The sequence below is a fragment of the Thalassophryne amazonica genome, chromosome 12 (assembly GCF_902500255.1).
Source record: "Thalassophryne amazonica chromosome 12, fThaAma1.1, whole genome shotgun sequence".
Classification (NCBI taxonomy): Eukaryota; Metazoa; Chordata; class Actinopteri; order Batrachoidiformes; family Batrachoididae; genus Thalassophryne; species Thalassophryne amazonica.
The window spans coordinates 60,315,523-60,332,770 of NC_047114.1; the positions used below are offsets into that span (position 1 = coordinate 60,315,523).

Sequence of the window (17,248 nt, forward strand, 5' to 3'; positions counted from 1 at the left end):
ACCTATACAATAATGTCTCATACCTTCTCAATGATCAGATTGCTGAATTCTTGCAGGAGCACCACCATGCGCTGAGGAGTGCAGTAATACTGGGATTGGCTCCAGATGAGACAAAGAGTGTGAAAAAGAGGTGGAAGTAGAGAGTCTATTTGTGGGAAACTCTTCTCCTCTATGCTGCTGATCAGTCTCCTCAGAGGGTACAGGTACAGCGTTATATCCTCTGCTTCCAACACAGCTGTGATCACCACACGCACACAGCGATAAACTTGAGTATTAAAATCTCAGAGCCAAATACAACAGGACAGTTATTTTAAGTTATTTAAAAAATTTTCATGTTAAAACATTTGTGTCTGAGTTATTTCTCAAAGTTTAATTCAACTCTCCTATAGTGCTTCTTCAACATAAGGTTGTGGATTCAACCAAGCACAAATGTTTAATATTCCAATAAAAATATCCAAACAATGACACAAAACCTGAAGTGTTAAAGCATGGCTGAAATTAGATAGTATACAAATAATTAATGTTTATGAATTCAATGGTATGAATATTTCATGAGGGGAAAGATGGAGCATTCCAGCTTTCACCGAATTAAATATTCAGTCCATTGAAAGAATGAAAAAACATTCATTACTCATTTTACACAACGGCTAAAATAATTTATAAACAACAGAAAAGGGACTTATATTTTGGCATTCCACTGGTGCTTAACAGTCCAACACAAACTTTAAATTGGAGTCCAAAATTCTGACAATGTAGTCCGTGATGGCGTGCACTGACTTCATGTACTTCCAAAATCATATAAGAAATTTGGTCAGCTTTTCATCCTAACAGCTCTTCATGCCTCCAGATGGCTTACAGCATAGTGGATTTGTTTTTTTTTTTTTTTGTGTGTGTGTGTGTTAGAAGAATTAGTAGCGTCAGTTAGCTCCTTCAAAGTGTCATCCGCCGGCAAAACAAACTCTGCAATGTTTAGCTAAATGCCACCCCTGGTAGCGTGAGCATGCACAGTGGTCAGACGTGCAATAGCACATTTCATATAGCACCAAAATGACTAAAGAAGAACTATTGCACGGTCAATGAAACACAATGGCAAATGGTATGAATAAGGACCCCTTCATACATACTACAAATGTGGTCAAATTGCGCATAAATGAAGCAGGAATTGTATGCAATATGTGTAAAATCGTAGCTGTCTCCAACACCTTGTACACCTGTTGCTACAACTATTTGCACACACCAGAGGCTGAAAGACAGCGTGTGCCCTGTGAGAGCCCATCAAACCCTCTCATGGCAGGTGTTGATCAAATTCCAGCTGACACACACGAACATCTAACATCTCTCACTTGGCACTTAGAAAATGTGTGGCTATTCGCACTGTTAGCATGACAACAGTCACTGTCGAGCTGGATGTGAAATTTCTCTAAGTGCCCCATGAGTGTGGCTTTGCAAAACAGCAACACACATGTGAGATGCCAGTGTTGGCTCCCCCGCACACACACGTGCCATGCATATGAATCGTGCGTGTATTGTGCTCCCACCTTCATTCGTAAACGTGTGTGTGTGTGTGTGTGTGTTTGGGGGGGGGGGCTCATTTGCATGAGTTGCTGATATATTGATGTACAGATGGTGTATTGGTGTGTGCGCTGGAGTGACAGGGGGTCTGTCCGCTGACAGCTGCAGGTGTTGAGATCTCTGGTTCTGGACGTCACAACTGCAGAACACGTACTTACCATGTTTTGGCGGACACCTATGTGTGTCTGCTTGCTGTCCTCACGTGGCAATACATAAAAACATATATTGCTTTTGCGACGGGCTGGAGAGCGTGCACAGCGTGCACACTGACAGGCTGCCCAGCTGGAACGGACCCCCAGCTCATGTGGACACACAGCAGGTGATCTGAATGTCACGTCTCTCTGACAGGACACGCGTGTCCTGTGAGTGGCACACTGCAGGACTATAAGACAAGCCAACAGTGAGACAAATATGCCACTTTCAGTCACGTATCAGCAGAAATATGCTGTAACGAATGGCGCTGGTCAATTATCATGGTGCTTTTTTTATTTTTTTAAAAATAAGCTTATCTCCTTGTTGATTTTAGTCATTTCATGCTCCTGTTCTAAGACAGTGATTATAGCGCAGTGCTAAAGTTTCTGTCTGGTAATCAGAGCTTTTGTAAATTGCAGATTCGAATCCCGTGAGTGGATAACCAGGGTTATTTAACCATGTGGTTCTGTATTGCATCCCCTTTCATTTATTATTTATATCAACTCAGTGATATTCACTAATTATATAGCTGGTTTTTATTTTGTGTTGCACCACATCAGCGGCACAATGTGGTGCCACACATCCCAGCTGCTTGCACTGTGTTCCTGCTCGCACCACACCATTGTGTGCACAACACCGTCGCAGCGGGTTCATTCATGCCTGCCTGTTGGCTCGATGTTTTGTGGTTCGCTCATACGAGGTGTTCTGCTGTGATTCGCCCTGATTTGTACTTATTCATACTATGTGTGAAGGGGCCCTAATCCATGTGACATGCAACCGATCAAATGACAAGAATCCACTCAGCTGTTATATAAAATAGGATAAGGCTTGGAATAGTCATATGTGATTGCAGAGAAGATGACCAAATGTGGCTATGTAGAGGAAGTAAAAGTTGTAATAAGGTTTCACTTTAATTGCAATGGTTCATTTAAGTCTATGGTTGAGGTGCAAGCCAAAGGATCATGCAGTAGTTTGATTTAAGTAGTGATCTGTCTTATTTTATAGCCTTTACTTTCTTATCTACAGCAGCTCTGAATTAGATTGTCAAGTGTCTATGGATGAATGCTAACATTAGTTAGTTTCTAACGTTTGCCTGAAGACATATTTTAACAAATAAACGTTAGCTAGCTAAAGTTAACATTTGACTTACCAATCTTTAGCTAACTAATATAAGGTAAGGACCTGCCTTATTGCCAGTGTATAACTCTGTGTTCAAGTACTCTGTATAGCGTGGGACACAAAGTAACACAACCATTACCACAAAATTAACCCCAGGAACAGTTAAGTTTAACACCACTGAAGTGTAACATCAACTTTAAGTGAGTGAATTATATGAACTCAGGAATAATTTAAATTTTTACACTTTGCAAGATTAATTAATCTTGTGTCTTTCTGTCTACATGTCAAAAAACAAAATGGCATAATTCTAACTTGGATTAATATAACTGAATTTTAATTATACTATATTGTTTAAAATTGGCTCTAGTGTTCTTTGACATTTCCTAGTAATGTGGCGATGTGCAGGCTATTTTGCCCAAAGCCAAAAAATGTATAAAAATGCAAACCTGTGTCAATATTTATCAGTTTTTTTTTTTAAAACAACTGATCTACCTTCATTGACTTTGACACAGATGTCCTTGAAGAAGGAATAGTAGCTGCTCTTGACACTCCGCAAGATCTCCATGATCTGCTCCACTTTGGGGTTCTGGATCTAAAACAATAAAACATTCTAATGGATGTTAACGTGTCCTGTTGACAGTTTATAAAGTTAAAGGGGTCATAATGTGCAGCATCTACAATAAAATGCAGTTGGTTTCATGTTACACATTTTCAGTGTCGCACAGTTCTCTGATCATACAAAAACCTGACTGCGATGAGTAAAATGGAATTGTTTTAGACTTTTGTGACATATACTGTGGAAGTCTATATATGGCATTGTATTTCTCCTCATTTCAGACAGAGGGTTTGGTAAGCAGTAAAGATGCACTGACACGAGCTGCACGCACTTGCACGCACGTCATCGTGATGATCCCACTCACTGTGATCCCAGCTCGACGCCGTGCTTTGTTCCACCGCCTCCCAGGTGCTCTGTGCTGGACGCTGCGTATATAAAATAATTATTTTGTAGTGGATTAATCATTTTCTCTGCAATTTGTCTGTTGAAAATGGCTTTAATCGCATCCTGAATCACAGAGGACCGCTCCAGCAGCGCTGTTTGTGTTATGTGTCGACGCGGGTTGAGGAGCAGACCTGCGTCTGACGGAACCCAGCGCTAAAACAACCAGAAAGTGGTTCCAATAACAAACCAATTTATTTTCCCCTTTGGTGCATAACAAAGTGTACAAACAAAAACTGCGTCGGTCTGGCGGAGTGAAGGACGGCACGCTCTCCAGCGCCCAAAAGGATCGAAGTCCGGCGCTTCTGGACCCACGTTCACCGCCAAACACCCCCCAGGTGGACACGACAAACCGACTCTGCGAAGGATAGAAAAAGGTGAGGTAAGTCAGCAGCTACAACTAATATCCTTCAAAAGGCACAAACTATCAGCAACACATTCAGGTCCGAATTCAAGCTTTATGTAAATGAGCAGCTTCTCACAACAGGTGGAGGATCATCAGTCCGCATGCCACGGCAGTGAGAAGCGAGCTGCACAACTCTCATCAAAGTTCAAATATACTGCGTAACAAAATACCAAGTTACTGTTAACAATTATTCAGATAATCAATCACCTCTGATGTGTGCTGACAGCATGTGTCCTTCACCCTTCCTCCTTCACAGGCACGATGTGTCAAACCCAGGCGCGGTCCTCAGCGTCTCACAAACGAACATCACAAGGTCGAGTTCCCGGCAATTGTGCTTGAATCACACATGACTTAAATGCAGAACGCCATCTCATTATCTGCTTCAGCTGAAAGTCTTTAAGGTTGCACGTGAGCACCGTACACAGGTGCTGCACATCATGTTGATGAGGGTGAAGGACTCTTCTGCCAGCACCTTCTCCACAGACAATAAATCAGTTTGCATACCACCTGGAGAGCAAAGGAAAGAAAAGAACACCAAAACGTCCAGCCACACCCCCCCAACACACAACAGTACCCCCCCTTTAACGGGAAGCCTCCCGGCGACCGAACAGACCAGGTCCGAGAACAGCACCTCCCTCCAGGGTCCTCGTCAGGAAGTAGACAGCGTAAAGCTCCCAAGGTCCACCACAGACAGCAGGACAGGGCACCGCAGCTGGAAGGCCGGCTGGCATCAACAAAAACCCCAAAACAGTCCCAAATACAACCCAACATACAAGAAAAACATAAAACCCACCCAAAACCTCCCCAGGGGGCCGTCCCATCCAACCCCGGGAAGAAAAGAAAAACGCCCAAATGCAAAAACCCAACACAACCCCACAAACACAATACAAACATAAATGCATAAAAGAAAAATAACAAACAACCCCCCCAGAATGACTTGCAGAGCCCAACACCCCCCAGAAGGCCTTTACTGCCGGTTCCAGGAGGAATAGCCAAAACCGGAATCCCACAAAGGTCCCCAGGTACACATGGAGCAAACGGCGCCCCCCAGAGGACCGTACCATCAAACCCCAGGAGGCACCCTCCCCACAACCCAGGAACCCCAGACCCGGCCACACTTGGCTAGGCGGCCCCACAAGCCAATTCCCCCCTAGAGGACCGTCCCATCAACCCTGGAGGTGGAACCCGGAAGGAAACAAAAAACATCAAAGACCAACCCCCGGAGGACCACCTGAAACAACCCCGGGGGCAAATAAAACAACCGATAAGCCCTGTTACCTTCCCCGGCACCCTGAAAGACCCCAGGTCCTTCCCAGAGCCCCTCGGCGGCTCCATCTTGGTGAACGGCACAAAACAGCAAGCCGGGGAAGGGAACAGGAAAAACTAACCCGGCCCCAACCCCAAGGCGCAGCGGAAAACCGGAAATACGTCCGGTGTCTCCCCCGACCATACCCCAGCCTATCGGGAGGGGTGGAACTACTGAAATGGCGAACGGCAACAGATCGGCCCACCCCTCCGACTGAGGCATCTTCCCGCTGCATCACACCCCGGAAACACCAATGACGAACGGTACAAAGGCCCACCGAGGCTGGAGTGAAACCGGGCCCAAACTAAACCAGAAAAAACGCCCCTAACAACCCCCCCCTAGGTGCAGAGGTCTTCTGAGAATGCTCAGCGTGACCAACCTGCACCACCCCACCGCCCACAACACGAACGGTCTTGGGGCGAGTGAGGTTGGGGTCAGGGAAGTAGGGAAATAATAAAAACAACAAAACAAAACGACCCCAGAACCCAACAAAAAATACCTAAAGACACATAAAAAAAAAACAACGATCAAGTGAGTCCAGACGGGCTTCTAACTGCCTGTCGTTCACTCCACCAGACAAGCCTCTGACTCCCCAAACAAATTATAACCCCTTTCAAAGAAACAAAACATTAGCCCATACAAGTTTTTTTTTTTTTTTTTTTTTTTTTTTTTTTGTGTGTGTGTATTATTTCGCCTGTCCCAGAACACCTGGAGAGATGTCACCACTATTTTTCTTGACGCTTCTATGACGGGGCAATATAGCGGCCTCAGCTCGTCCGAGCTGCATGGGCTCATCTGCAAGAGGAGCCAGAGGTCCCGTCAGAGGAGCCTCAGTGGGGTGAAGAAGAGGCGGCCCCGATCTGTGTCGGGGAAAGCCCCGAGACAAAAAAAAAAACGTTCTGATGGCCGCCCTCTCTCGCGTCCACGCTCCTTCATCTGATCATCTAGACGAATCACCAACGATCTTAGCTCATCTAAATCGTTTGGCTCGTCATGGACTACTAGCTTGTCTTTTAATGGGTCATTTAAACCAACCACAAACACTCCGCTTAATGCTGCGGCATTCCAACCGGACTGAGCAGGAAAAATTCGGGAATCCACAGAATAATCCGCCGCACTCCGCCTCCCCTGCCTGAGATTCAGCAACCGCTGGGCAACGGTATGAGCAAAAACCAGAGAACATTGCATCAAAAACGGAGCACAAGCTTCAACGTTTCCCGCATAAGGCTCCGGACGACAAATAATCAATTCGGAAGCCGAATCTCTGGGTGACGGAGTTATCTGCACCGGTATCGATGGTGCCGCAGCTGGAGCAGCAGGAAGCGGAATGGCTTGCGCTGCAAGCTCCGTAACGCGGACATCTGTTTGTTTAATTTGGTTTGTGAGATGCTGTAATTGCTCCCATATTTTCTCCAAGTGTTCTTGAACTCTTTCGGCGAATGGAACCACCTCTGCCGCTGGGTCCATTATGGAATGGCCAGGAACTACTGTTATGTGTCGACGCGGGTTGAGGAGCGGACCTGCGTCTGACGGAACCCAGCGCTAAAACAACCAGAAAGCGGTTCCAATAACAAAACAATTTATTTTCCCCCTTTGGTGCATAACAAAGTGTACAAACAAAAACTGCATCGGTCTGGCGGAGTGAAGGACGGCACGCTCTCCAGCGCCCAAAAGGATCGAAGCCCGGCGCTTCTGGACCCACATTCACCGCCAAACACCCCCCAGGTGGACACGACAAATCGACTCTGCGAAGGATAGAAAAAGGTGAGGTAAGTCAGCAGCTACAACTAATATCCTTCAAAAGGCACACACTATCAGCAACACATTCAGGTCCGAATTCAACCTTTATGTAAATGAGCAGCTTCTCACAACAGGTGGAGGATCATCAGTCCGCATGCCACGGCAGTGAGAAGCAAGCTGCACAACTCTCATCAAAGTTCAAATATACTGCGTAACAAAATACCAAGTTAATGTTAACAATTATTCAGATAATCAATCACCTCTGATGTGTGCTGACAGCATGTGTCCCTCACCCTTCCTCCTTCACAGGCACGATGTGTCAAACCCAGGCGCGGTCCTCAGCGTCTCACAAACGAACATCACAAGGTCGAGTTCCCGGCAATTCTGCTTGAATCACACATGACTTAAATGCAGAACGCCATCTCATTATCTGCTTCAGCTGAAAGTCTTTAAGGTTGCACGTGAGCACCATACACAGGTGCTGCACATCATGTTGATGAGGGTGAAGGACTCTTCTGCCAGCACCTTCTCCACAGACAATAAATCAGTTTGCATACCACCTGGAGAGCAAAGAAAAGAAAAGAACACCAAAACGTCCAGCCACCCCACCCCAACACACAACAGTTTGCACGCGCGCACTGAATAAGCTGGAGAAAGCATTTGGAGCCATCTAAAAAAGGTAATTATTTGTCATGTTTACATTGTCAAGGCTTGGTAAAACAGTTGCATGTTCTCTCCTTCTTGTCTACAGCTGTTAAAGTATGCTTATGATAGATTCATCATCTCATAATTATTCAGACAAGTTGCGCTCTGATGCGATCCGCTGATGCAACCACTCGCTCTGTTCACTTCTTTACTCCACTTGATGAGCTGCACATCATGGTGGTGAGCAAATCGCACCACGTAGCATGACATTTATGCGTGAAGGATGTTTTGAACATTTCAAAATTGTCTTTGCGCAATTGCATGCACCAGCGCCCCTCTCATGTTCAGTCTGCACCCGTTAAAGACGGGTTTACTCTCCTGCACAACACAGGTCGTGCAAGTATGTGAATCAGTGTCAGTGCACCTTAACTCAGGCAAGGACGTAGGTCATGCCGCCTCATTGTGTGTTTATACATATAAAAATTTAAGATGCCTAGTGACCAAGCTGGAGCTGTAGTTTTACATTTACACTGTGACCGTAATGCACACGACTCTAATACTTGTGATTGGATGCCCAGAAGATTTTCTCTCTGAGTGTTCCAGAATTGGAGTTCCACGCTGGGACCTGGGTGTTCTCCTTGGAGCAGCAACATGCCAGAGTCCTTCTTCATGGCACTCCATATTTGGCCAGACCACTGGATTATCAGAGTTTCTATAGAGTACAACAAGCTGTGGTCCAATGGCCAACCGGTGGGACTGATGAAGACACAAAGTCAGTCAACGGAATGCAGTTGATAGTGCTAACATTTACTGCAACAGAACGGCCTCTGACACCATAAAACGACTAATTGACTGCCTCCATGTATCATCTACTAATCACAGGGAATTAAACATAAAAATGTTCTGCAGCAGTTAATTCTATGCATCACACTTGACACATTTTGACAGTACCATATGCACTGACCTCAGAGCAATGTGCTGAGGCTGTGTGTTCTCAACACACAGCGGGAGGGGCAACAGTGTTCGACCCTCAGCACGGCCCCTCAGAGTCACCATTTTGCTCCTCAGCCTCTCCAGGTGTCTGTGGATGTCTTCAGAGATCACCCGTGGCCAGTCATTCTGGTTCATACTATTGGACAGCACGCACACCAGCACCTGTGCATGATGGAAACAAAAAACACAAGCAACCACCAACACCCATGCTGCTCTGTAGCGTAGTAGACTTGCATACAAATAGAGGTGAAAGTATTCAGCAATGAATCAATATGTGAACTGACATAAAAACACTCAGCAATGCTGATAACTGATTAATCATTTAAGTAATTCAGCATGCAAAGTTTGCTTTTGGTAAAAATGGTGAAGAGGCACCAATGGGCTTCAGGGCCTACCCAGAGGCCCATTGGTGGCGGTGAAGTGAATGCAGATGAAGTGTCTTGTCCATGGACACAGGTTGTGTTACTAGGAATTGAACCCAGGTCTGCATACAGTATTTATAGTCCAACTCTTTACACCACTAAGATAACTGCTTTGAATTTGTATATTCATAAGAGGATTTATAGGTTTATGAACTAATAATTAATTATTTAAAAACAACAACAACAAAACCCCAACACTGAACATTAATTACACCCTTATTTTGGAACAACAGCTCACCTCTGAGATTATGACCGGCAGGTGTTCCATGGGGTATGCGGGTACTTCTCCCAGTCGGAGTTGGTTTTTGAATCCTTGGTGGGAAACTCTCTTCACACCCTTCTTTATCACACACAACAGTTTGGTCTTCCATGGTGGGGACGTCTTCACAGATGCAAACACAGTAGGAATGCTTTCAACAGCATTGAAAGCACCAGAAATAAGTAATGACTTATTTCAAAGAAATAAGTTAGATGGAGTGTAAATGGGAAATTTCATTATTAAAGGCTTTATATATATATATATATGTTCTCCACTCAGATTGCAATAGCCAATCACAGATTAGCCTTTCTGTCCATCATTTACCTGTATTTTGGCATGCTTGGCGTCAGAAAGTTATGTTGGATCCAAAAAGGCTAGGACCAAAAGTTATATTGGATCAGTTCCCACTGACCAATAGCATTAGAGCTTACTGCCAACAGCTAGCCAATCAGAGCGCAGCATACGAAGGTCAGGAACTAGCTGACAGACGCTGTTTGAAAAAAAATGGCAACAAACATGTCAACAACAGCAGAAAATCGCCTGCCAGCGAGGCTTGCTGAGTTCACAGAGGAGGAACTGGTGGAAATACTGAACTCCAAGGATGCCAAAAACACTAAGAAGGTAGACAAGCATGCTACTGACGTTTTAGAAGCATTCATATGCTGTTCACAACAAAATAAATTGATCTGATTTACTTGACTCTTTGTTGTTTGCTTAATTTGGGAGGGGGGTGGAGAACATAACAATTGATGGATGGTAGGGAGTCCAACATAGAGAAATATTGGATGAAGAAAAGTTAAATTGGCCTCGGCTACACCTTGTCCAATATAACTTTTCTGAATCCAATATTTCTCTATGTTGGACTCCTTACCATCCATTATGTGTATAATATATATATGAACACACACACACAGAGTTGTGGTTGTGGTCGAATACACAACAGGGCAGCTCAGTCTCATTTGAGCCCTGTATGATATCGCAGGATTTGACCACTTATGGGGACAGCCGCTCCCGTTGTGCAATATATACACAGCATAACTTCACATGGAAAAATGGTGTACTGTTTTGTTTTCGGCTGCAATCACCGAAGCAGTCGCAAAAAATGCAATTTTTCAGTTCCCAGTAGAAAGGAGAAGAAGAGGCGAATGGGAGACGTCGTGTCGCTAAGTGTTAGCCTACACAGCTAACCACAGTAGCTCCATTCTCTCGCCTGCAAAACCGCCTCGACATTGTTGAGCTTCAGGTCATAAACAAACCGCAACACATGTCCACTTTCCACGGCATTGTCACTTTTTCTTTGTATTTTCACTTTGTTTGTGTGTGGTTAGCCCAAAATCTCAGAGAAAGTGTTGTGTTTCTGTTCCCGGAAGTAGAGAAATCATGTCATATGTGTCATATTTTACCTCTTGAGCACCCGTCCTCAAAGGAGACTGTGCTGCCCAATTATGGTCATACGTTTACATGCACTCATTATGGGCATGAATGTCATGACAATTTTGGGGTTTTATTGATGTCTTTGAACTGTTCTTTGCCAGGGTGGATTGATTGTACAGCATACATAATTAATGACTGTAACAAACAAGAATTGGGTGCAGGAGTTTAGATTTATTTTGGATCTTCTCAAATCCACACAGGGAAATTATACATGCAGACTCAAATAGATACATACATTCACTTAAATCTTCTAATAAGTGATGCTGAAGGTTCTACAATGTCTTTTAACTTGACAAGGGAAAGGCCTAGTAACTTCTCATTAGTCACCATGATTGACTACAGTTGGTAGTTTCTCTTTGCCAGCATGGATGTGTTTGACAGCACTCATTGGATTGACCAATTCTCAGAACATTGGGAAAGTCCAAAGAACCCAGGGAGGCCTAAGAAGAGGAAAGTCTCTTGGAGCCATTTCTAAACAACTGCACATTTCATGATCAGTGGTTCAAACAGCTGCATGTATGTACAAGTTAGATGTGTCACCACTTTGCCACAGTCTGGAAGAAAACCCAAACTGTCACCCTCAGATGAGAGGAAACTGGTTAGGATGTTCACGAACAACCCAGGAACCACCCAGGCTCAGGCCTGCCATGAACTGGAAACTGCTGGAACACCAGCGTCCATGTCCACAGTGAAGCGAGTTTTATGTTGCCATGGCCTGTGAGAGTGCCAACAAGTAAAGAAGCTCATGTACCAAAATCAACTGAATTTTGCAGCTGCTCACATAGACAAGTCAAATAGAGAAATGTTTTATGGTCAGACAAGCCAAAGATTGAGCTATTTGGCCACAATGGCAAGAGGAATGTTTGGAGGAGTCAAGGTGAGGCTTTCAAACATAAGAACATCATGCTCTGCAGCTGTTTTGCAGTCAGTGATACTGGTGTATTTCACAAAATGGATGGAATAATAAAGAAGGACGACTACCTCCAATTCTTCAATGTCACCTCAAAATCAACAGCGAGACTATGGAAAGTTGGCCTCAATTGGGTGTTCCAACTGGACAAAGATTCCAAACACATATTAAACACTAGTTGTGGGTTGGATAAGGCTACCATTAAGCTTTGGAAATAGCTTTCCCAAAGTCCCAGGCTCAACCCCATTGAAAACTTGTTGACTATGCTTAAAAGCCAGATCCATGCCAGGAAACCAACCAATTTAAATGAACTCTACCAATTCTGCCAAGAAGAGTGGTCAAATATCCAGGCAGAATTATGCCAGAAGCTTGTTGATGGCTAAATGCGCAGCCAGTCTGCTCTGTGTTAGCCTAGTCCTATCAGATCTCAGAAACTAAGCCGGCATCAGCATTGACATCAGCAAACCACGCACCCACACGTCGCCACACACACTGCCTGCCATCTGCTCTGAACAGTGAAAACTGGGATTCCTCTGTGAAGAGAACACCTCTCCAACGTGCCATATGGCATCAAATGTGAGCATTTGGCCAGTCAACTCAGTTACAATGACAAACTGCAGTCAGGTCTTGACCCCGATGAGGACAATGATGAGCTTCCCTGAGATGGTTTCTGACAGTTTGTGCAGAAATTCTTTGTTTCTGCAAACCAGTTGTTGCAGCAGCTGGTGGCTGGTCTCAGATGATCTTGGAGGTGAACATGCTGGATGTGGAGGTCCTGGCTGGTGTGGTTACATGTGGTCTGCGGTTGTGAGGCTGGGTGGATGTTCTGTCAAATTCTCTGAAACGCTTTAGGAGATGGCTTATGGTAGTGCCACCTTAATTGATAATATATTCAGCAATGATATTGAGAATAACACTGTGAGTGGATTATTAATCAATGACATTAGTGATCATCTACCAGTTTTCATCATTTATAATAGAAACCATCGGCGGAATCAGCCAGAGGAGAAAATAAAATACAGGCGAGTGCGGACAGAGGAAAACATGAACACACTAAAGAAGGATTTACAGGAGCAAAACTGGGAAAAGGTATACAGTGAAAGTGATGTTGATAGTGCATATGAAACTTTTTTACAAATATTTACATCATTATATGATAAAAATTGTCCAATTAAACAAGACTACAGAAAACAAAAAATCCAAGCTCGACCATGGATGACGAAAGGGTTACGAAATGCATGTAATAAGAAAAATACACTGTATAGAGAATTCATAAAACTAAAGACTAAAGAGGCAGAAAATAGATATAAGAAATACAAAAATAGATTAACTAATATTATACGGGTATGTAGGAAGGAATATTATAGTAACATATTATATAATAACAAAAACAATATTAAAGGAATATGGGATATATTAAATAGCATTATCAAAAATGGTAATAAAAAACAGAGTTACCCTCAGTATTTCATTGATAATAATGTCAAGAAGGAAAATAAGGATGAGGTAGTCCACGGTTTTAATAATTTTTTTTGTAAATATTGGACCAAGCTTGGCAGAAAAAATTCCCGATTCCCAACCTGAGGATTGGGATAATAATCTCATAGAAAGAAATCCCTGTTCAATGTTCCTCACAGCAGTGGATGGAAATGAAATTATAGACATTGTGAATAATTGTAAATATAAAACATCTACCGATTTAAATGAAATTGATATGGTGGTGGTAAAACAGGTCATTGAATGGATTGTAGAACCATTAACATACATCTGTAACTTATCATTTCAACCGGTAAATTTCCCAATCAAATGAAAATAGCTAAGGTTGTGCCGCTGTATAAGACTGGGGATATACACCACTTCACAAATTATAGACCTGTTTCTTTGCTTCCACAATTTTCCAAATTATTAGAAAAGTTATTCAATAATAGATTAGACAAATTCATAAATAAACATAAATTACTTACTGATAGTCAATATGGATTCAGAGCACATAATTCAACATCACTTGCATTAATAGAATCAGTTGAGGAGATTACAAACGCCATAGACCACAAATTACATTCAGTTGGAATATTTATAGACCTTAAAAAGGCTTTTGATACAATTAATCATGACATATTAATCAATAAACTTGAACAGTATGGGATTAGGGGGTTGGTGTTGCACTGGGTGAGAAGCTACTTAAGTAACAGAAAACAGTTTGTGAAGTTGGGGGAATATACATCATCATGCTTGGACAATGCTTGTGGCGTCCCACAGGGGTCAGTATTGGGTCCAAAACTGTTTCTAATTTATATAAATGATATTGTCAATGTTTCCAAAATATTAAAATTAGTATTATTTGCAGATGACACAAGCATTTTTTGTTCAGGGGGGGATTTGCAGGAGTTACTGAGGAGGATCAGTATAGAAATGGGAAAATTGAAAATATGGTTTGACAGAAACAAATTATCATTAAACTTAAGTAAAACAAAATACATGTTATTTGGCTATTGTAATACAGACATACAGGTTCAGTTACAAGTCGAGGGGGTAGATATTGAAAGGGTACATGAAAATAAGTTTCTGGGGGTGATAATAGATGATAAGATAAACTGGAAGACTCATATAAAACATATACAAAGTAAACTGTCAAGAAGCATTTCAGTTCTAAACAAAGCGAAACATATTCTGGACCACAACTCACTCCGCATTCCTTACTGCTCACTGGTTTTACCATATTTACAGTACTGTGCAGAGGTATGGGGTAATACTTATAAAGGTACAACACAATCACTATCAGTAATGCAGAAAAGAGCTATAAGAATTATTCATAATACTGGCTATAGAGATCATACAAATCCACTATTTTTACAATCCAAATTCTTAAAATTCACAGACTTGGTTCATTTTCAAACAGTACAAATTGTGTATAAAGCAATAAACAATTTACTTCCAGCAAATATTAAAATATGTTTTTAACAGATCAGGGATTACAGTCTGAGGGGGAAATTTAATTTAAAGCATCAGTGGGCACGAACAACATTAAAAGGTTTCTGTATTTCTGTCTGTGGGGTGAGGATGTGGAACAGATTGGGAGTGGGGCTCAAGCAATGTCCAGCATGAACCAGTTCAAACAGCGGTACAAAAATATGTTTTTTTCTGGGTATAGGGAGGAGGAAGGGTAATGAGGGTTAGGGTGTTTTTGTTTTTTGCTTCGGCTTGTAAATATATAGTATTTTGTATGTAAGTAGGTATGTGTAGGTGTATATTTATGTTTGTGTATATATATGTGTATATATGTATATGTGTATATATGTGTATGTATATGTGTATGTATGTTGATGTGTGTATGTATATATGTATGTGTATGTGTATGTATATGTATATATGTATATATTGATATCGGTTTAGGTGTGTAGGAATCTATGTGTATATGTGGCAAAGGGTATTACTGGTTGTGGGGAAGAAGGGGTAGGGATAAATAAGCTGATGCTTCACCCTACCCCTTTTCGGACATGTTGGGTACACAGTAGGAACTTTTTTGTTGTTGTCTTTACTGATCTATCTTGTAATTGTTGTTGTATCAAATGTTCGAAATAAACAGTTTTCATTCATTCATTCATTTTCATTCATTCATTCATTCATTCATTCATTCGTTTTTCATTCATTCATTCATTCATTCATTCATTCATTCAACATACCAACTGCACGCACCCTCAAACATTACGACATTTGTGGCATTGTGCTGTGTGATAAAACTGAACATATACATATACATATATATATATATATATATATATATATATATATATATATATATATATATATATATGTGTGTGTATGTGTGTGTGTAATTGTCACCTGAGCATCACCAGCATGTAGTGTTCCTCCAGGTCCAGTGAAGAGCAGCAGACAATTGGTCCAGATGTGGTCCAGGAAATCCAGTATAATCTTTTGGTTCTCCTCTGCTCCAATAAAGCGGTTCCACTTGTCAGTTTTTACTCGTAGCACACAGAAGGCCAGCTCTCGCAGGAAGTCTACCCTCTCATCTGACAACACCACCCCGGCTTTGACTGAAGAATCCAGTGGAGACCGTACTCCTCCAACACCTCCTCTGCTTGAACCTTTGCGTGTAGTCTCAGCCATGCAAACTCAACTAGATGGAAGACCAATATGGACGAGTTGTAGAAATAAATGCAGGAAACAGATACTACAGCTTGTTGTGTAACCCTTGACGTAACCCTATTCAAGATTTTGGGGGATCTATTAAATCTGAGAAGATGTTATTTTTATGATGTTTCCTCAGATGAAGGAATCAGGATGAAGAAATGTATGTATTCCTTAGGCCCAATGAGCATTTTTTTTTCTGCTGAAAAGACTTAAAAACATTTATACCCACCATGTATTTGTAGATGATTAATCAACGTATGAGTTGGGTGTTAGTCCATTTTTAACTGTAATTTGGAATTGTGGTATTTTTCAACCTGTACAATGAGTGAATTAGAGCACTGCACTCGTAGAGCGCAAACCTCTGCCAACACTAGTTACCAATTCCACAAATTGTTACCTTGAAAAAAATTTGCAAGGTCAAAGTCCTGGAAGAAGTGGCTAAAATATAAAACAAAATCAAAAGTGCTTTTCAAAGTTAAAATCAAATATCCCCTAAATCCGTAATATGGATCAGATGCGGATCAAACTTAGTCTGTTCATTCAGAGTGCCAGTTTGCACCTCATTGTCACAAATGAGAGTGATTGAGGCACTTTTGATTGAGATATAATGCAAAATGTACACCAAATGGGCTTTCAATATTGAGTTCAAATGTCCACAAAATCCACAATCCGGTTCCAGATCAAACTTTGTCAGGCGATAGTGAGTGCTAGTCTGTGCCTCACTTTAAAATATGAGAGTGATTGGAGTATGTTTGATTAAGCTATAATGTAAAATATACATTAATGCCTCAGGTGCAGTTATTTCCGGCCAAGTGATTCTGCTATTTTTGTCTCTGTCCAAGGCACAACAACACCAATGACTCTTCCTGGCCCTGCACCCCCGGGCACTGAACTGACCTCAGGATTCCACGCCTGTTGCACCACTGACCAGAGGTCCTGCCCTGCAGCCTACCGGTGGTGGACATGGACACCAATGTATTAGAGATGCAGGATGGACTCTACTGTATTTTCAATTAAGGACTCTGTTTTTGTTGCTTTTCTATTTTTACTATCTGTAAAAACCCTGTAACTTTTAGAATGGCTTAAGCAGTGGGTCACCCC

General features: G+C 42.2%; 2 protein-coding genes across 2 annotated transcripts in view; both read right to left on the reverse strand.

The window, feature by feature from the left end:
- LOC117521073 (dynein heavy chain 11, axonemal-like) overlaps positions 1-8,693 on the reverse strand; it is a 138,553-nt gene extending 129,860 nt beyond the window's left edge. The window contains 3 exon segments of the mRNA XM_034182390.1: positions 24-235; positions 3,376-3,475; positions 8,538-8,693. Of these exon segments, the coding sequence (XP_034038281.1) occupies positions 24-235; positions 3,376-3,475; positions 8,538-8,648 (423 nt within the window). The 5' untranslated portion in view covers positions 8,649-8,693.
- A 202-nt stretch (positions 8,694-8,895) lies between these two features.
- On the reverse strand, positions 8,896-16,123 carry LOC117521253 (dynein beta chain, ciliary-like). Its single transcript, XM_034182584.1, has 3 exons — positions 15,839-16,123; positions 9,631-9,840; positions 8,896-9,132 (listed from the first exon to the last, which is right to left on the reverse strand). The coding sequence occupies exons 1-3, from the start codon at positions 16,121-16,123 to the stop codon at positions 8,896-8,898; spliced, it is 732 nt and encodes a 243-aa protein (XP_034038475.1).
- Between the last annotated feature and the right edge of the window lie 1,125 nt (positions 16,124-17,248).